At 42.1% G+C, this 20,767-nt stretch overlaps 1 protein-coding gene across 2 annotated transcripts; it reads right to left on the bottom strand.

Moving 5' to 3' along the window:
* Positions 1-575: 575 nt before the first annotated feature.
* NUBP1 (NUBP iron-sulfur cluster assembly factor 1, cytosolic) lies at positions 576-10,066 on the bottom strand. 2 transcript variants are annotated; one of them, XM_059861859.1, is made up of 11 exons: positions 10,003-10,066; positions 5,872-5,973; positions 5,576-5,712; positions 5,329-5,397; positions 4,774-4,806; positions 3,809-3,899; positions 3,488-3,642; positions 2,306-2,416; positions 2,087-2,189; positions 1,320-1,403; positions 576-743 (listed from the first exon to the last, which is right to left on the bottom strand). In XM_059861859.1, exons 1-11 carry the CDS (start codon positions 10,049-10,051, stop codon positions 691-693), a joined length of 987 nt encoding a protein of 328 aa, XP_059717842.1. In that variant the 5' UTR covers positions 10,052-10,066; the 3' UTR covers positions 576-690. The 2 variants fall into 2 exon arrangements, with proteins under 2 accessions (XP_059717842.1, XP_059717843.1); XM_059861860.1 differs by lacking the exon at positions 10,003-10,066 and adding an exon at positions 6,048-6,114.
* Positions 10,067-20,767: the final 10,701 nt, after the last annotated feature.

The following is a 20,767-nucleotide window of genomic DNA, read 5'->3' as shown; positions in this document are numbered from 1 at the left end:
TTCAAACTACAAACACAAAGGGCCTCTTCGTTATTAAAAATACTGAATGTTTATTTTCTTAATGTTCAAGCTTAGGGTCAAATAGAAGAAAACAGAAGTCATGAACCATGTACACCCACTACTTATGTGAAGATATATATAACTACACGGTTATGTATAGCAAAAATATTAATCTTGTTTTGATACTTGTAAAAAAATAAATAAAGCAGTGCACTTGTACTATAATACTACCCCAGCTTTCACACTACATACAGATCTTTTCCACTGAAAGGAGACATTTAAATGATGTTATTCAGGGAGAGGGAAGGGGCATTACAGCTCACCCTTGTGCAGCAGGCAGAACAAAGGTCACTGCACATTCCCCAGTGTCAACCCAGCATATTTTATATTCAGTCTCCTAAGTAAAATGTGAGTTGTATTCTCACCTCTTCAACTGCTACCTTCACAGGTTATTGGTACCATGACAGTGGAGGCAGAATGCACATGACAATCCAGATGCACTCATTTTCACAGCTTTCTAGTGAGGGAAGAACTACAAGAATCTTGAACTTTTGTAAAAAACACAGGCAAGAGCCTTTATATTAAGAATTTATTTGCAATATACAAAAAGAATACATTCATTTAATAAATCAAGGCATAAGTTACTTTTCTATAATTAAACTTGAGCTACATTTTTGTTCCACTTACAGATTACACTATCTTTTCTTCTTGCAAATGGTGTTGTTCACAGTATTCCTGAATTCCTGCAAAGATGAAGAAAAAGTAATATAAGTACTATTTCAGTTGTATATCAGGAGTTTGTTGTTGCTACTTCTCTCCCCTGAGGGTACAAGTATCTGAAGCTGGGCCTTCCTTACACTGACAGTGGTTTTAGGATTATTTTAAACAGCACAGCACCAGCTGTTTAGGGAGTTTTTGCAAGGGGGTTTTGTGTAATTACAGTTAGAAGTGGAGGCATTGGTCAGTCAGTTGCCTCCCACTGGGTTATGGTGAGCACCCGTCCACACACCTGCTTGAAAGCCTCAGAAGATTTCTTTGAGCACAAGGACAGCCCATCTCAGAAAATGAAAGTCTGACTTCTCTGAAGTCAAATGTTGAAACCAGTTATCACATACAATTTCATTATCACTTTAGCAGCCAGTCAGAAGTGATGCCCAGTAGCACACAGGTGTTTGCACCTGCTACTTTCAGAATTGCTGTGCTCCTCTCCTGATTTTATTATTTGTGGTACAGTAACAGAAGCCTGTGTAACACCTTTGTGTAGTGCAGAGGTGCTCAGAACCGAGGGGATTCATTTGCACAGTGATTCTCAGACTCACTTTGAATGATATTCCTGTAAGACAATGTAGCTGGAGACTCAGGTGCTTCAGCCAAGAAAGACTGGCCTCTGTCACAACTTTTTCCTTAAAGGACAGAAAAAAAAAAAAAACAAAGCAACAGGAAATGATGAGCTTTTTTTTTTTTTTAGCCTTTATAGTTTTCAAACAGCCACCTGCATCTATTCCTTTTAGGAAGCCCTGAAGTCTGTAACTAGAAATACAGTGTACAGTTTGACAGAGGGATAGTACTAGCAGAAACCTTCAGTTGGGAGTACTGAGCTGTTCCTTTATGTCATTAATTCATTAATTGTATGTATTAATTGGCAGCAGTTAGCGAGCAAAGAACCACACCTCCTCATGACCCACAAGAGAATTTGGGCAGTGCCAGTAACAGTGAGGTTAAAGCACTGGTTTTAATGCTTAACATCTACAAAATACTCTTCTTTGAAGTGATTATGATTTCATTCAGTTTGCATTTCGAGGTGAGTACACCAAAGAGAAAAATATGTTGTATTTCAAATATGATTACAGAGCTGAAAAGATGCAGCATGTAATCTTAATTGATTAAAGAAAAGTTAAGGAAATTACCCCAGCACTTCCCACATTCCACACCAAGCTATAGTCATAGTTCCTGTGACTTTTGATTCAAAAAATCATTCTATCTAAAAGTGCTAAGAGACATCAGTGCCCATATCAGGGTTTTGCAGCAGTAACATCAGTACAGGAGGAACAACTTGCTTTAAGTGTAGTGTAATAAGTGACTTTACCTATCTGTGGATCCAGAGGCACTTTACCCAGGAAAGAAACACTCAGGTTCTGGCACATCTTCTCTGCACCACCAGTAGTTGGGGGAAAGATCTGAGATTCATTCTGGGACAACATGAAAATCAGTTGAAATACTGCAATTCTGAGAAAAAGGCATTTTTGGAGCAATGTTTGCTATCCAATGCCAAGGAAAGAACTCTGTGATACACAGCCAGCCTTACCTTACACTTGGGACACACAAAGCCACTCATGTTCTCCACAACACCTATGATGGGCAGCTTCACTTTGCGGCAGAAGTTGATCTCCTTCCGAACATCCTGAAGTGATACTTCCTACAAATAATAGCAAACACTTGTATTTCAACTGTTTCATGCTGAATCCATTCAGTTACCTCCTTAGAGCTACTTTATAATGAATTATTACTGCTGCCTTAATATTTTTAGGAACGCAAACCTGTGCTATGAGCTCTATCAACAGAGCAGGTACAACACTTCAAGCCTACTGGATGTGGTTCTGTTTTGAAAACTGACTCTAGCCAAGATTCACCCATATTTATGTTTTTTATCTCCTATGTTCATCTCATACAACTTTTTCACATTTTCATCTTACAGAAGGAACCCTTGGTTTTCTCCAGAGTGAGGACAAGAACCACCAGGCTTACACTAGTTACCTTTTTTCCAATTAAATTTAAAATATCTTATTCTCTCCTCAGAGTTTTTATGTATATGACTCACCTCATACATTCTCCTGTTCCCTTCCTCCTTCACCACCTCTCTGGTATTGTCCTCAACACTTTGCTTCCTTTATGTGTTATCCTTTCTGCTGTTGTAGAAATACTTCATGTCACATGCTAGTTTGATCTCCTGTTCTGTTCCAAACCAGACATGAAAACCTCTGTTTGAACTGGGTGTGTTTTTAGTTTCAGCTTTCCAGGGGCTGATTTCTCTTTTAAAAATGCACATGACAAAGCTGCCTACTTTGGTGGGTCACCTGGAGGTGACAGGCTACTTCACAGGTGTCAAGGAGTGCACAGCTTATCACTTAAAAACAAAGCTTCTTACAAACATTCTTCTGAACATTAAGCTATCGGTGAGTAAATTACAGCTCCAGAATGATGTTAAGTCTGATTCTGAAGAAGGAAATGAAACACTGCATTTCCTTTCACCACACCGGTCTCAACAGCTTTTGATTGTGAGCTGCTGTGGTTTAGTGACCCATGTGGATCCCCATCCAGCTCCCCTGAGCCATCCACCTAACCCACAGACCAGCCAGCTGCAGGGGCAACACAACAAAGTCATTTCCCTGAGATTCTGTACCCATAGATTTCTGTGAAATCAACAGCCTGGAACCCAAGGACTGCCTTTAAGTGCCATGATGCTTCCCTGGTGGATTTGGGCTCATACCTGGGGGGTGGTGACAATGACAGCGCCGTCGATGTGGGTGGCACTGAGGTACTGCACAATGGACAGGTGCTCATCTGAAGTTCCTGGGGGCGTGTCCACGATCAGGTAATCCACTTCACCCCAGTCCACATCGCGAAGAAACTGCTTGATCAGCCCTAAGGAAAGAATAAGAATGTGGAAGAGATAAAGGTATCTTCCTGTATTTTAAATATCTGGGTCTTAGCTAACTACCCTATCCACATTACTAAACAAGTTCATGGTATTTCCACACTTGACACCTTTCAAGTATGTAAATTACTGTTGAAAATACTCAACACATACCATTCTTTTTTGGTCCTCTCCAGATGACAGCATCATCAGGACTACTAAGCAAGAACCCCACTGACATGACACCTAAGTTTTCTTCAACATACTGGAAGAGAAGTAGAGAAACATAACATTGAAGAAAGAGTAGAGAAACCAATTCTGAACCCCTATTTTACAGAAAAAGCAAATGAGGGCAAGACATTAATTACATAAAGGCAGAGAACTTTATCTTTTATCACAGGGCATTAAAAACTGCATCCTGTGCAACACTCACCAACTACACTAAGACTGAAAAAATGAAATTGTTATGGCAGTTTATGGACACACTGGAGACAACAGAAGGATAAAAACAGCCTTCCCTTTCAACACCAGCTGCCTTTCTAACAGCATGCACACTACAGGGCATCTTTAGACAACCAACAGTACTGCAAAACCTTTTCTGCATATTCCAGAGATTAGTAAGGTTTGTCTTGGGTGCAAGATACTTCTTGGCTGTCACAGAGGACATGACACACAACAGCTGCATGTTACCCCAAAATAACAAACCTGAGTAATTTATATTTATTGCCCATATTAACAAAGTCAGTAAACACAAGGTAATAAAACAATTCTAGAGATACGGTACTACTATTATTGAGAAATTTAACACTCTGATCTACAGCCTATATCCTGATTCTATATGATATGTACCTCAATTTTATAGATCTATTCTATATTCTATAAAATCTGGATATACATTCTGTAGTGTTCTCTAGATATTCCATAGAACATGGATACAGGTTATATAGATCTGGACATACAGACTCTGTAGATTCTACGTGCTATATCTGTAGATTCTACAGAATCCGGCTACTTAAGTCATTAGAAGAAGAATTCACAAGAGTACTCCCTGCTCCTCCCTCACTCATTTTTCACTGTAGAAGATGGTACCCAACCTAAACACACCCAATGAACTTTCTGAAACAGCTGCACCAACTCACCACTGGAGACCATCCAGATCCACTCTGATGAACCTGAAAATTGAAGTGAAACACAAAAGTTGCAATAGCAACAAATGTTACAGAAAACATGAACATAAGTCAAATCTGGGCAAAGAGTTCTCCTGCCTGCAGGAGCAATCCTGCTTTTGTGGGGTAGCTAAGGTAAAAATGAAAGAGGACCAGATTTCTATTAATAAGTGAACAACAACTGTTCAACCCTTATGCAAGTTTACTCATTACTTGATGCATTTGTAAGAAATATCCAAGGGCTGATAAAGTGCATTATGCAATACTACTCAAGTTTCAAGTAGTCAGCATTATGTGGCTGACATGCAATGAAAGTTGGTTTGCAGAACTGCTCATCCTGAAAGCAGATGACTCTTCTGCAAAACATGTTATGCTGAACTTCTACATCTCACCTCATTTCCCTATCACTGCACCACATCTCCCATTATACACTCCTTTTACAAGCTCTACATCGAAAAAGCCTGAATATGCTAATGAAAAACTGAGAAAAAAAATTCCCTTGAACAAGATGTTTGAACATTCACTCACCTGTTCTCCTTCTAGACCCATAATTTTAGGAATTGATGGCCCACAGATATCTATGTCGAGCAGAGCAACCTGAAAAACAAACCAGCCAACCTGCCCCACTGGAAACAAGGTAGCACAGGGCTGTATCTAAAGGTGATCTCATGCAATGAAATCCCTCCAGCAGGACTCATCCAGGAAAGTCAGACTTTTACGAGCAGGGACACCCGATCAGTACCTGCCCCCCATACTGTCCGCGCCCTCTGCCCACCTGCTTGGTCTCGTCCGCCGCCAGCCCGTGCGCCAGGAGGGCGCTGAAGGTGCTCTTGCCCACGCCGCCCTTCCCGGAGAGCACCAGCACCGTGTGCCGCACGGCCCGCAGCCGCGCCCGCAGTTCCGCCGCCTCCGCTGCGGAGACACCGCGCCGTCAGCGCGCCCACTCCGCGCCCCCCGAGCCGGCACCGCGCCGTCAGCGCGCCCACTCCGCGCCCCCCGAGCCGGCACCGCGCCGTCAGTGCGCCCACACCGCGCCCCCCCGAGCCGCCGCCTCACGGCCACTGCACTCACCCGGGTCCGGCCCAGCCGCGCCGGCCGCGCACAGCCCCTGGTTGGGGCATCCTTGGCAGGCGGCCGCCCTGCCCGCCTGGGCGCTGTCGGTCCCGGGGCACTCTGCAAAGGACAGTGAGAGCTGGGCCGGGAGTGCCGCGGGCGGGGGGCCCGTCCCGCCCGGCCCCGCCGCTCACCCTCAGGCGCGCCCGGCGCCTCCGCCATAGCGCTGCATCACTTCCGCCGCCGCCGCCGGGGGCGGGGCCTCGCGCCCGCAGTGCCCAACCGCCTGGGGGCGCTGTTGCTGAGGGCTGAGGTGACCGGGGCACCAGTGAGGGACCGGCGACACCACGAGAGCCCCCGTGACACCAGTGAGGGACCGGCGACATCCCGGGGCCCCGGTGACACCCCAGGGCCCCCGTACTCCCCCGGAGCTGTGTCGCGGCGGGCTCCGCCCGGCTCACCCGGCGCTGCGGACAGCCCGCGCACTGGAGCTGCCCGAGGCAGCGGCGATGGCCGGGGAACAGCGCGGAACCGGGCCGGTACCGCAGGCCGGGTGCTCCCGGGGCCGTGCCCGCTCGGCCGCTGAAGGAGACGCGCTCCCGGCACGGCGCTGGCCCGCTGCCGAGGGAAGCGTTACACAGCAATTCGCTTCATTCTCAGATTATGTATCATTTCGGTAAAATGGTAATTCTGAGTATATTAATTCAATATCTTGCTGATAGACCATCTCCATTAATTTAATTTAATATTACACTGTCTTGGCCAATCAACTTCTGAGCAATTTAGAAGGTCGCTGTGCTTGGTATGTAAAAAATAATAAAAAAGTTTCCAAACCAAGGAAGCATGCACCAGCTGGTGATGCAATCTGGATCCTATTCCTGGCCACCTTATCCCAGTCACTGCTGCCTCCCTCTTTCTCCCATAGCCACCTGAGCACAGCCTTGTCCTCTCTTCTGCTCCTAACACCACAGCCTAGCTGTTGTAAAAAGGATATTTTCCTGATCCAAGCACAGTTGGAAGTTTCAAATACTCCCATTTCAGACCAATTAGTCCCAAAACTTGTTTGTTTTAATATACAAGTGTGTAAGTTATTATTTGAGATGGTGTCACCTTGGAAATAGAAAATAGTATCTGGTAATATTTGGAAAGGTACCATCACAACTTGGTATAAAATCTTTTTGAGAGAATTATGCTGCAAAGTTATCTTTTTTGGGGCTCAGCACTTCAACAACTGCAAGCTTTTTAGAATGAACACTCTAGGAATTAAATAAAAAAACAAGCCAAACACAAAACCAGTAGCTGTCCACTACCAAAGAAACACAACAAAATGAATCCCCAAACCAAGCAAAACAAAAAAACCCACCAAAACAAAACAAAAGCCTAGAAAAAAATCTGAAAACATGTTTATTTAAGGTCTTTGAGGAGCTTTCAGGCATAGTTACCTCAGGTAAAAGCTCAAGACCACTGGATATTTGTACAGCTCCTGCACTTACTGCTCTATAATTACCTTCCATAGGAAACTAATGAACAAAATGCTGTTTGGAAGTGGAGTCAAATGTTTAAGCAAATTCAGATGTCTGTGGTAGGAGGAATTGGCCAGTAAGACATATCTGAGAAGTTTATACTCTACCTCGCCCTTGAAAATGATGGCTTGGTGTGAGACCACAGCACAGTACAGCACTTCAGATCCGTGCTTCCTGTCCAACATATGGATTAGATTCACTGAGGTCAGCAAGACTTTCCACATTTTAAACTGAGGTACATGTCCAAATACTTTTCTTTTACAGATCATTCCCTGTTCCCAAGATTATATAGAACATTCCCTACAAAAAGCACCAAAAGGAAAAATGAATTCCTTAGCACCCCTCCTTCTCTGAGCCAGCGAGGGCTCCTCGTGCAGGGCTCTCTGGGTGAACAACAGGCTTTAGAGTGTTTTACGGTGGCATTTCTGCTCACCTTTGATCCAGCTCTATCTCCACATCAGGCAGACTGATGGTAATAACAGTTGAGGAGTCCATATGGCAATATTTACCAAAAATATCGATGAGTCTGCTGTCGTCCTGATGCTTTGGAAAGCAAGGTTTTTCTTTCTTTATCCTTACTACTCTATTCCAGCCAAAGGCTTGCCAGGCCTTTCTTGCTTTTGGAAGAGCCAAAGGAGACGAAGTTACACCAAAAATTCCTTGAGAGTAAGAAAGCAGAGATGGAACAACAGATTTCCCTCTTTGTGATCAAGGTGAGCAGAAATGCTTAAACATATTTTCCAGTGATGTACAATTTGAATTATGCTAAGTGAATCTGTCCCCCAAAACACAAGAGATGGGAAACCACAACTCTGGTCTGCCCTTTTCTTTCTCACTTACAACAGTGCTGGCATGAAGGCTCCCCCTGAACACCTCCTCCTTTTTGCATTGAGGCTCTCTCTCACACCACCCAGCTACCTGGTGTTTTTCACCCTTGCGGTTGTTTATCCTTAAAATGACAAACATTAAAAGCTGTGAGTTCAGTGAACTCACACTGGAGGCCAGTGGAGATGATGGTAGAGCAGCTCCCTCTAGCCAAAATTACAGCACTGAGCTTTCTCAAGTCACTGTAAATGCCAGCAAACTCTAACATGAGGCATTATAGAAAGCTAATGAAAACAATTCATTATTTAACACAACAGCATTAAATGCTGTTTAGATTAAGGTCTTCCCCCTTCTCAGCATCAAAAGAGATGCACAGATGACCTAGAGCAGGACCTTTCTGACAAAACTCAGGTCCATTTTATTAATGAGAAGTGCTTTAACCCAAGGAACATATTGGACAGCATCAGCTGTTACCCTGGAGTGGAAAAAGGAGCTGAGACTGAGTGGGTGCTGTAGCCTTTCCTTTGAGTCCTCCCTGCTGAGCATAGGCCCTCTCCTTACATCTGAGAGTGATGTGGGAAGAAGTGGCTGCTCTGTCCCAAGGCCCTGCTTTGCCTCGGTGTGAGAGCCTCCCCCACCAGTTATTCCCTGCCTGCTGCCAGTGGCCGCTGGTGGAGGGCAGCAGTGGCACCTGAGCAGAGCTGTGCTCTGAGCTGGTTTCTCAGAGACAGCTGTGCTGTCCTCACCCCGAAGATCCACTGCACAGTGTCCCCCTCTGGTTTTGATTTACACTGTTCTGTGCCTTCCAGGTTACAAACCCGCACCAAATCAAATCAAAATCCAGCTGAGGTGCAGGTAAGGGCAATGCAGCAAACAGCACATCAGTGTCTGCCACAGACTTCATGTACTGTCTGTAAAAGAGCTTGGGTTGTTGGGACCTTTGTGCATTTGGCACAGCCCTAATTTACAGACAGAAAATTACTGAACTAAAATGCCCCATTTGTATGTGGTTTTAAAACTGTTGATTCGCATTGATCTCATCAATGCAAGAGCAGTAGCAGAGCAGTTTGCAATAGAGGGCAGTGTCTCTGCGCTAATGCCTTGTCAGCTCCCTTAGCACTAACACAGCAGAAATCCAGCGGTGAATGCACTTCACTGTTGTCTTAGCTAGCACGAGTTCATAATGTCTTCATAGTGCAAATATTTCATATCCCCAGAGCTCCATACCTCCTCGATGTTTCTCACAGGCAGCTCCTCTAAGCACGGACTGTCCCTGATCCTTGCAGCAATCATCTGACTCCTTTCCCTCCCCTCAATCCACTCTTTTATACCACTTGTTCTTATTGGCTACAGGTGTGGCCCGTTAAGATCAGGCCTGCTTCTAATCTTTAGTAATTGGTCCAGCTGCAACTCATTGGGGGATAAGATTACCTTCTATACCACCTTCATTTACCCATACTGTATCCCCCTACACTTCACAATCTCAAATGATAACGACTCCGTCTTGTTGGAAGGAGGAGAAAATAATCTGTATTATTTGTTTACTTGTGTTCTGTTTTTCATTCACTACTGAAACAAGGGCATATCCAAAGGAAACTTGGCAAGCATTCTGCTGACTCTAGTACCACTACCTACTTTTAAGATTAGCCATGAATAAAATTATTCTTGTCAGTTCTAGTAAAAAGCAGATTCATGTGGATAAATTTTGCAGACCTTTTCCTTTTTCACCATCTATTATCCAAAAAACCCCAACATTATTCATTAAAGTTTTCCTGAAAGCCTTTGGCAGTCTGAGACATACCTGCAGCACTCAGGAGCAGAGCAAGTGCCTTCTGCTTCAACAGACCCATATCAGTAAATTGCAGTCTGAAAAGAACAGTTAAAGAACAGATTAAGTACTAAGTATTTCAGATAGTCAAGATGGAATCCTACTTAGAAATTTAATTTTCTGATGAAAAAATAAATATAATCCATCAGATCATAGAGAAGGGGAAAGAAGCCCAACCCCAAATATCCTGCGGGAAATAGATTGAGATTGTCTGGGTCAGTAGATGTGAGCAGTGCCAGCTCAGATTCAGTACACTGATTTATGCACTTTACTATTGTATCAGGCTGGTTACCTGAAGCTTTTCAGAGCAGCTGCCTAAATAAGTGTGCAGAACTAAGGAATTCCAAATCACTAAGGAAGGTCAGCATTTCAGTTTGGAGACTCTATAAATTACTGAAAAAAAGGCTACCAAGAAAACACCACTGACAAAACCAAAAGTAACCTTTTCTTTTTGCATTCTTTAATACTTACTGTCAGTGTTCAATTAAAATCTAGAGTAAATGTGAACTCAAAAAATAGTGACTTATCCCTGCAAAGTTTAATGTGCAGGCCTAATTCTTAGCATAAAGTTTTGTGTGGAGAACGAAGACTAAATGCAGACAGATATTTGTCTCAGCCTTTCAATTTGGTGAGTAAAATACACGTACTTTTCATAGAATACATTAAACACTTGGGTGAAGAAAGGGGTGATCTAGCAGGCAAAGCAGGGCATTAAAGAAATGGTGAATTTAAGTCCAAAGACAGTAGCTTACTCCACTCCAGCAGTTTTGAAGCCAGGGGCTCAGGCTGCAAGTTGTTCGAAATTCCTGCTGAGTGCTTCAGCTCCTGCATCATGGGCTGAATTCAATGGAGACAGTATCAGGTGCTCTCAACATGCAGGGGCCAACTCTGACATGCTCTGAAAGGATGCAGACTTGGACTGGAGTGCGCAGCTGGGGAGAGGTGGAATAATTTAATCTGTTTTAACTTGAGCTTTAATAATTGTGTTGCTGAAGTAGCAGATGCAAAGAACAAACTCCAAAGACAACTGAGGTAAGATTCACTGAGGTTGGCCGCTGCATATTACCTTATAATACCCAAAGGGCATAGGAATGTTCTGTAGCACTTACATACTTCCTGAAAAAGCACCTCCTCACAAGATACTCCTGTATTCCCTTCCCTGGAACTGCCTGTGGCTCACAGCCAGACTGAGAGGAGCCTGCTCACAGACAGATGTCAGGGTTTTACCAGGAACCCTGCAGCATCTGCCCAGAATCACACACTGATTATGTCTTACATGTTTAAAGTGGAGAAAGACATCTTAGAAGGTTTTTTTTTTTTCTATTGTACATTAATTGACAATACTCCCTGGCCATTTCCTGATGCAGAAATAGTACATTAATTTTTTTTTCTCTTAAACAGTGAACAAACTTTGGAAAGTGTGCAAATAAAGAGGCCCACAAACAGCACATTTATCTGTTTTAGAGGAAGAAGATAACTAAGCTTTTGCACTTTTATTTTGTAGCAGCCTGGGAAGAGCTCTATCAACTAAAATTTAGAAGTATTTACATACAGAATGTCATTAGTCTATGACTAATGGAACTTAACATCCAAGTTCCAAGTTTTCCTTGCCTTTCGATAAATACATTTCCATATCTTTAGTCCAAATGCTCGTCTGGTTCTGGTCAGAAACAGTCTGATATTTCAAAGTGGGTCACAGTGAACTTTTCAAACACTTGTTCTGCCCTTGTCTTCCTATTATACAAAGCAGAAATGGCACAGAAGAAGTCATACCTGTATTAATCTCTGTCTGTATTGCCTCTGCAGTAAGTTTTTACTAAAATAAGTAATGTGTTGGAAGTATATTAATTGAAGTTTGAAACATATATTCTGAAGTTAACCTGAAGTTAACCTTTGTACGGACAGATAAAATTTTGTTAAGCAGCAAGACTCATCTGCTGCTTTCATACAGTTCCACTTAAAGTTCTATAAGTTTTTCCATTAAGATTCTTTCTCTTACAGAGCAGCCTCACGTTCACTCATTTTTTTAAATGCACATTTGGAAACAATAGAGTTTTCCTGCAATTCTATTTGTCATAAGTAGCTTAAGATGTTTTCAGTTTATTTTTAGGGACTCTTAGGAAAGTTCAAATAACCAGCTAAATATGTGTAAGCTCACAGCACATAAATACATTTTCTTTTTCTTTCCCTCCCCTGTCTACAAAGGGGAGGGAAAAAAAAATATGTAGTTTTTTTGTGTACTTTAGCTTTTATATGATCTGGCCAGCTATAGCACTTCAGGCCTGAATTAGCTATCCATCTAAATTTCTCATGGATTTAAATGTGTGAACATTTGCATCACATTTTCCATTGGTGTTGTCTATTGTTTTAAGTGCCCCTTTATAAAATAATTTCTGGCAGGAGGGAGCACAAGTGCATTGTGAGATATTGACTTGCAAGGAGGAATTTTGTCCTGGAGTCCAGCTAACAACTGGATTATAATGGAAAAACCAGGAGCTGTATCCCTATACTGTTACATTATTAAATAGCAATAATCAACTACCTGGGGAAACTTGAGTATTTGTATTTGTGTAAAGAATAATTTGTTTGTATAGTATACGTGGATCAAACACATCAGAGAAGAATGAAGTCTATTGAGGCTGTTTCTGCTGAGTTACTGGTTAGCACATATATAGCAGAGACACTTTACTCCTCACAAACTCCACAGTAATGGAGTTACATCAGAATTACAAAAGGCTAGAGTGGGAGGAAACAGCTTATGCTGGTGAGGAGGAATTCAGGCTGATCAGCATTGTCAAAATAAAAGGAAAATGCAATAGGTTCACTGAGCAAAACCAGTGCTGGTTAAGTTCTGGGTGAAGTTACATGGTAGAAGTCCTGGTAATTCTTTTGCTCCTGACCATACATCAGAGGAACAAGAGGAAGCAGAAGGCAAGCATCAGCAAGCATCCTGGAGCACTCTTTCTCCTTTCTCCACTCCATAATAATTAGAGAAAGACGCATTGCTAGGATTGCTTCAATAGGACAGCCATTGGCTTAGTTCTTCAATTCTATCACAGTTCTGTTCTTCCACTGGGAGTGATTATAGTCAAGGCAGCTACTACAGTTCCTGTTCCCTTCTCCTCCAATAGCAATTAGACAAAGGGTGCTACAAGTGCAGGACTTGTATTTAAAAATATCAATCTTTCAAAGGCTGTTCTTGTACTGAGTTCTCAAGCAATGAATGCCGCTCACAGAGACATCCTTCTTTCTGACAAATTTTCCTACCTAAGCAGGCTAGCTCCATAAAATGAGAGCAAAATCAACATAGTAATGATTTTCTATCTTGGAAGCGAAAAAGCCTGCTGTTTTAATGAGGTCTGGAGCCCATTTTGGAATGAAAAATATTTTTCTGATTTGTGAAACAGCAAAATCTTTCCCAGATCAAAAAAAAGCCAACCAAACACCAACCCCAAAACTGGGACCCTCCTGCAACCATTTGCTTCTAAAATCAGTACCCTGAAAAAGGAAAGAATCAAAAACCACATAAGAGAGTAAACAATCTGAATGTGGTGCTGATCTAAAAATGAAATGGCACATTTTCCTCTGTTTATATGCCTTGCACATAAAAGTCTGTGATTAATTTATCTTACTTGATTCTCTTGGTCATAGCAATGTGAGATCCATCCAGAATTTGGATTAGTGGAACCCTGGAGGTGCTGGAGGTAGAAGCATGGAAGTCCTAGTGAGGTATTTGGCAAGGGTTAGGTCACAAACCCAAGAAGGCATCACAGCTCCTCTGCATTTCATCATCACTGGGCTCAGAGCAGGTGCTCATTTGCGGATGCAAACATTCTGAGGAGTTCAAGCACAGCCTGGCACTCTGCTCAGACTCAGAGCTGCTCTCAGAGCACATCCTCAGACTGGTGAACAGAAAACAGTGTGTGCACAAGTCACTGTAGAAGAGGGGGGGTGGTACATTGCTTGCCATCAATATGCCCCAAAAAAACACTCAGTTTATGCCAAAAGCTGTTGTGGTAAATGTATTTCAGAGTTGGTGTAAAAGTACACAAATCTTTGGGAAAAGAAGGAAAGCCTTTAATCATAGTGCCAGCCCTCATTGATAGGTTTGCATCTGCTTTCCACAAAGTTAATATTAGCATGAATACTTACCTTGGCTTCAGTCTCCTGGAAGTAACAATAGGCCAGGATGTTTATGGACACGAGCTCTGGGAATCAGTCAGAGCAGGCAGCAAGTGCCTTGTTTACCTGGTCCAGTATTGGTGCCATGTCTAAACAGAGGATTAATTCTTCCAGCTCCAGCACCTGTGCTGTGCTCAGGGCTGTCCCCATGCCCAGCACCGCCTTTCCTGCAGGCCTTGCTGTTCCAAGGCTGGGAGCACAGGGATCAGAAAGATGCTAGAAAAACATGTACATGTTAAATAAAATAATGAAAAAATAACCACCCACTCCAACAAACAAGTAATCAGGATTCTGAGTATTTTCACTCAGCTCACTGAGAATACTTTTAGAAACAGCTTATTGTGCTGGGGATTTGTTATTCCTGTGTTGTGAAAAGGCAATTTATTATTCCTGCACTGTGAAAAGGCAATTTATTATACCAATATAGGAGGCAATTTGACTCTCACTTTCTTTTTTGCCTATATTTTTACTCTCTACCAGAAGAGCCTACAGTATTTTGTTTTAGTAGCTTACTCCTCAGAATGTGTCTATTACATGACAGTAAAACTGGCCAGGTTAAAATTAATTTCAGAGTCCAGATTTGGATTATGCTTTCAGTCTAAATATTGCAAGTTATCATAGTACTTTGAAATAAAGTGGCATATATCCTAAAATTAATTGTGAAATCAGTCATGAGTACACAATTTATTCAGTCAAGTATAATATCAACAAAGGTTAAATTTTACAAAATAATTTAGGCAAAATATGGAAACATGGGTGGAAAATATTTAGCAAAACTGACTGAGAAGCAAGATATTAAAGGAATTTAAAAATGAGAAGTCACAATTATGCTCTTCCCACCACATTACCTGGTTGCTGCCTTTTGCATTCAGATAACAAACAGTGAGCTGACCTCAGAACCAACAAACAAGCAAAGCCAGGCTGCAGCATTTTAGAAGTGCTTATGTTGTACCTAAGCCTACCCTGAGTTCATGATGGAACTTGAGTGACTGCTCTCAGTCTAACTGTATCCAACCATCAAAAATCACAGCCTGGTGGAATGAGAGAGCAGTAGGAGCAGTTTTCTCCATGCTCCCAAGTTCCAGCACAGAACTTTCCTCATGTCCTGGAAGGGAAAGTTTCTGGCTGGGCAGCTGCTGGGCCGGTGCCTCCTGTGCTCCCGCAGGAACTCGCTGCTCTGCAGTTGTTGTGTTTGCTTCCTGCCTCTGGAGGCCATCCAGAAATGACGTGGGCTGGTGCAAAGCTGTCTGGTGATCCTTACCACCAATCCCTTCCTGTACAGCAGATTATCTAAACCACTTCAGCCAATGTGTGGTCAGAGTGAGTAATTAAAAACTGTTTGAACAAAGCTCCTGTGATGCATTGGAGGTGGTTCCCCTGAGGCCATTTTTCTTTGTATGTCTTAAATGTCATCGCTTTTAAAAAAAAATAAAATAAAAATTCAGGAACACACAATGAACCCAACCCACATCCACTACATGCAACCAGGCAAGGCTTAAAGGTGGGTGCATCTTTACATGCTTCAATTTTGAGTTCACAGCCTTAAACAATATTTTTTTTTGTGAATGAATGAATGAAGAGTTTGCTCTGTAGCACTAACCAGTTTCCTTGGTTGTGTATAATGTACTTGCAGACATTTTCTTGCAGAAAACATTAATTTCATCCTCTTCTCTAACTTCATTAGAAACAATTCAGTGTAAGAGAGCCTGTAACCTATCCCTAGTCACCAAATCAATTAAATTCATGGACCCATGATGACGGGCCAGGCAGTATCAGCATGGTGCCACAACACAAGCACGTGTGGGATCTGCAGCATCACTCTGGGAGTTGGTTTCAGTGTCCTGGCTCATTGCTAACCACGTGCTCTGGACTGTTTTAATTGCACTGCTTCATTGTGAGGTTTGCTCCATGAAGATGAATCACCATTTCCAACTGTTACCCAAGAGAGAAAGTGTTACTGCCAATACAGACCAAAGGCTGAACCACAAAGGTTCTACCCAGAATCTGAACCACAAGAAGTCTTCTGTTCCTCTAGAAGTAGAAAACAGATAACCCACTCAATACTTTCTGAAACTGAAACATAACTGCTCAGTTCCTACTTGGCTGAGAAACGTGCTGCATTGTTTTTCCTTTGAATTATACTTTTTTATTGAAAAGAAATGAATGTGCTTACAATGTGCTCCCAGTTTTAAGTAACATTAATGTAAGAGGCCAACATCCTCACCAGTCCCCACAACAGATCCAGAGCAGGCTTTGGCTCCTTTGCAGGCATCAAGGCGTAGCATGGGAAACAGGGCTGTGCTGGCAGGGGGTGTAACATAAACACAGGAAAGGAGGACCCTGCTGAGCAGCAGGTGGCCTCTGGAAGCACAGGGTATCCTTTCCCTCAAAGCCCTGGTGCATTCCTGCAGGCTGCTGGCTTTGGTTAGCAATGCAGGGGGACAGTGGGAGCAATGGCTAGGATTGACATGCTTGTAAACCTCTCCCTGACACACATCTGCTCACCAGTGCTGTCTGGGAGCTGCACCTCACCTTTGCAATGGATGGGTGAACACACAATATAAAATAATCAAGTCCTGACAAAGCACAGGTTACTCAAACTCTACTTCTGAGCAGCAGAAGACCCAAATCCTCGGTGCTCTCAGGGAAAAGGAAGGATGTGGGCTTGGTATATAATCAATATATAATTGAGCCTCTTATCATATATCAATAATCAGTATGTCATTAAGCCTCTTCCTGTAACCAGTAATATTGTAGACAAGATATAAAACAATGTTTCCTGCAACGCTCTTTTATCATAAGCAGTTCCTCTACAAAGCAAGTAGCTACCAAAGTACACTAAATTACCAACATAAATATTTCCTCTAAATCACAGCTAGCTTACAGTGTTCATCTAATTGAGAAGGAACCACTGCAGAATTAAATTATAAGGAGAAATTTACTGCCATTATCTTCACTTTCTTCCATTCTGTGTTCTCTCCATATCAAACCAGATTTCTTTCCCTGAATCTATAATCTATAAAGGCTTCTTTTTGGGTGAAGGCACTCTCAAGCATCTCTGTGAGAACCTACCCTGGACACAAAGGGCTCAGTACAATGTGAAAATGTGGCTTCAAATGTTCAGTCATGTTCACAGACTGCCACTCCAGGGCCCAAGGTGATTCACCTACTGCAAAACTGCTTTGCTGTAAGGGCTGAGTGGTTTGGACAGTGCTAGCCAGGAGATCTTTCCCACTGCTCCTCTGTACAGTGTCAACAAGCCCAGAATGATTTGGACTGGAATGCAGGCTCCTGGCATTCTTAACTCTTTGGGTTTTGTCTATAAATAATCTTTCAGCAGCAGGAACTAATTCAATTTTCAAACCGCACACATCATTAGCAAACCTGGTACAACTTAGTGTGTAGACAAGATCTAAATAGCAGCATAATTTAAATCACATTATGCCATTTTTAATGGTTGTTGAAATTCAAGTTGCATTGATTTTAGTAGACTGGCTGGGAAACTACATTAGTTCCATTTGACCTCTTCCACTCTAAAGCTACCTACAGGAAAAGCTTGAATGGATTTACCACCCTGGCTATAATGCATACTGATCAGTAAGTGTAATATAATTACCAATAGAATAGGAAATATAAACATTTTTCCCCTTCTGGAGCAGCTACATTTCCCTACTTAGCAGCTACATTTACCATGGGAGCCGATCATTTGTCATTTCTGGTACCACCACAATCAATTAGGTAGGCAAGTTAGCCAGTATAATCATTTTATTTAAAAAACTCCAACAATCAGAACAGAACAAGATGGCTTTAAATATTAATACACAACTCCAGTTTTATACTCACTCTGAGGTTTGTTTTCCATGTCCTCGCTGAAAATCTCTTCCACAAAACTGTCAAAAATATCAGTTCAATTAGGATTGATATGAATCTGGTCATCAGGATTTCATGTATCCAAAATACCAAACAAGTTTTAATTGGGACCAAAAATGCAGAGTGTTACTTATGCCTTTTTATTCCCACAGCTGCCAGTCATGTTGTTGACATTTTAAAGGGTCCTGTCTATAAAAAAAAGGAAACTTCATTTGAAGTCACTGGAACATTAGAATATCTCTGAATTTTTCTTCAGGTGGTGTGAAAGGACATTAATATTACATACTTAAAACTCAGAAGTACCTGGAGGTTCTGAGTCAGTCTAACTCCTGTGAGCTCCTAGATTATGTAAGAGCTTCATAAAATGTTCCCCAGATACTCAGAAGTATTTTAGGCTTAACATATGTGCAAGTTTTCTGTCAGACTAATACAATTTCTAATATTTTAACCCAAATGTTTATGTAAGTACAGTGTTTACTAGAAAGAAGTTATTTTGACAGATAATTAGCATGTCCTGTCCTTTCTGAAATGCATATGAATTTTACTGTACTACAGCTCCCTAATCCAGACCAGGTTCTGTTGGGTGCTTTGCTGATCCAAATCCTTGAATGCTATGTTCATCAGATCTCCAATTAGAAATTGTAATCCTGACAGGGTACTTGAAATTTGGACACTTTCATCCTATGAGAATTTTTGGTTGAGCTCACAGCTTAAAATGTATTTTCTTAGAGATAAAATTCTGAGAAAGTAAAACCATTTGCTACTTCACTTTCTAGGGATTTTTTCTTTTGAATAATTTATTACTCTCATGGTTTAAAGGGAGAAGAATTCAGCCTTTTAGCTGTGCTGCAATAGAGAAAGAAAATATCAAATGAACCACTTCTTTGTAACATGTAAATGTTATCTGAGTTGCTGTTTATTTTAAAGGAAGTGCTGATGTTGGCACTTGTTCCCTGTGTGTGTTGCCAGCTTTATAGTTGAAGGGATTAGACAGAAAACAAATTAGTAAAGTCTAGTTTTTCTGTAGTTAAACAACTGTGACTGTCCCAAAATCAGTTAAAAGTGGTTTTTGGAAAAAAATAAATCTTTCTTACAGTCCATAGTGCACAGAGAAATGAACAGAAGCACAGTTCTGTCAGTATGAAGAGTTTAACAGCTCAGCAGCTATGCATGAGGATTTGCCACATCTCCACTGATAAACTGCTGCAAGCATTGTGGCCAAGATCTGCTCTTGATTTCAGAGCTCCACATTGAGGGGTTCTGACAAGTGATTGTGGTTACCATGTTTCTGTGCCAAATCTGGACCCATCAGCACCTCCTGCCCCACAAGTTTAGGCTGTCATGAACTACACCAACACTGGCTGGTGCCATCCATACCAAATGTATTCTACAGGTGTTCCAACCAGCCATGATGCTCCTACGGAGGCTGCACAAGTGAGGCTGCAAGTGGAGACAGCAAGGAGATCTTTCAAAGCAGAGTGGCTTAATCCACTCTTGAAGTCAGCACAAGAAGAGAAGTCCTCACTTCTCACAGTGCTCTGCTAGTCTGGCAGAGGTTTCATACTGATGCAGACCAAGCCAGCTGTACAAACCCTGCCTGAAAGTGTGACCTGTCTGCTTTAAAAACAGAAATGTGGTGAGGGGCTGCTGAAGTTATGGGAGTAACCTGTCCCCTTTTCTCAGGCCACTGAAGTTGACACTATAATTAACATTTAATAAGATGTTTGCAAGAAGCTCTGATACTCTGCAGCTGCTGATCTTCCCCAAATCAACGCTGAAAGATGATTCCTGGGAAGGCAAATTCCCTCTTCATGGACAAGAACTGTCAATGTGTGCCAAGTCTTCCCCAGCACCCTATGTAGCACCCAGCTACACTTAACAGTAACTTTGATACCTCAGTGCATGCTACAAAATTGCAAAAGTTGCAAATATTTCCTGATGGAGATAATTAATGATTCTGTTTTCTCAAATAATGAAGTCCCATAAACTACTGAAAATTAGCATCAAGTTTCTTTCCTTTAAATAACCTCATATTCTCAGCTGTAGATGCTACTAATTAAAAAAGAATTAGTAGAATTATTTAAAGAGACCATGACAAAATACAGGAACAGATGCTCCTAAAGTGCCCTGAAATCGTCCTTCAGTCGGTCAGTCAAGACTGCTCAGCTTTCTGGTTTTCAGTGGATCTCTACCTTGTGAGGGGGACAGGAGAAGGATGGAATGGGCTTTGAGATGTGACTTTTCTGGATGGCAGCTGAAACATATTAACAGTAATCATAGTAAAGGATTAGAGGAAGAGCTAGCTGTAAAGAATCCTGGCTGTTTTGGACAAAATAGAATAATAAAGTTTTACTATTATTTGTATTTCTTCCTGGATTTACTCAGTCATTTACAGAATAAGTGGCACACTACAGTTCTAGTACTTGAGCAGTTTCCTTCTACCTTGGTGTCCACTCTACGTGGCAGCTGTAGGAACACACAAAATGTATTTTGCACTGGGCAGAAGCCAAATCCAAAACAATTATTTGAAAGTATCCTGAATAAATTGGCTTTGTTCCTTATCCTTTGTTTTGTGTGGGTGGTGGCTTAATCAGGCTACCACCACAAGAGCCCTAGCAGGGGCAGCCAGGGTGCATGGTGTGACATGTCCCTCCAGCCAGTCCAGCTTGTTACAGCATGGCTGACA

The sequence above is a fragment of the Haemorhous mexicanus genome, chromosome 17, assembly GCF_027477595.1.
Source record: "Haemorhous mexicanus isolate bHaeMex1 chromosome 17, bHaeMex1.pri, whole genome shotgun sequence".
Taxonomy (NCBI): Eukaryota; Metazoa; Chordata; class Aves; order Passeriformes; family Fringillidae; genus Haemorhous; species Haemorhous mexicanus.
Note: the sequence above shows the minus strand (reverse complement) of the source record. Positions and strands in the feature narration are given on the sequence as shown.

Excerpts from the sequence above, each read along its gene's own strand:
- NUBP1 (XM_059861859.1), bottom strand. The coding sequence starts at position 10,051 with ATGGGTCTGTTGAAGCAGAAGGCACTTGCTCTGCTCCTGAGTGCTGCA. Across the intron at positions 2,190-2,305 it reads TTGTGTGTCCCAAGTGTAAG|AATGAATCTCAGATCTTTCC; the intron begins GTAAGGCTGGCT and ends ATGTTGTCCCAG. Across the intron at positions 1,404-2,086 it reads GCCTCTGGATCCACAGATAG|GAAAAAGTTGTGACAGAGGC; the intron begins GTAAAGTCACTT and ends CTGTCCTTTAAG.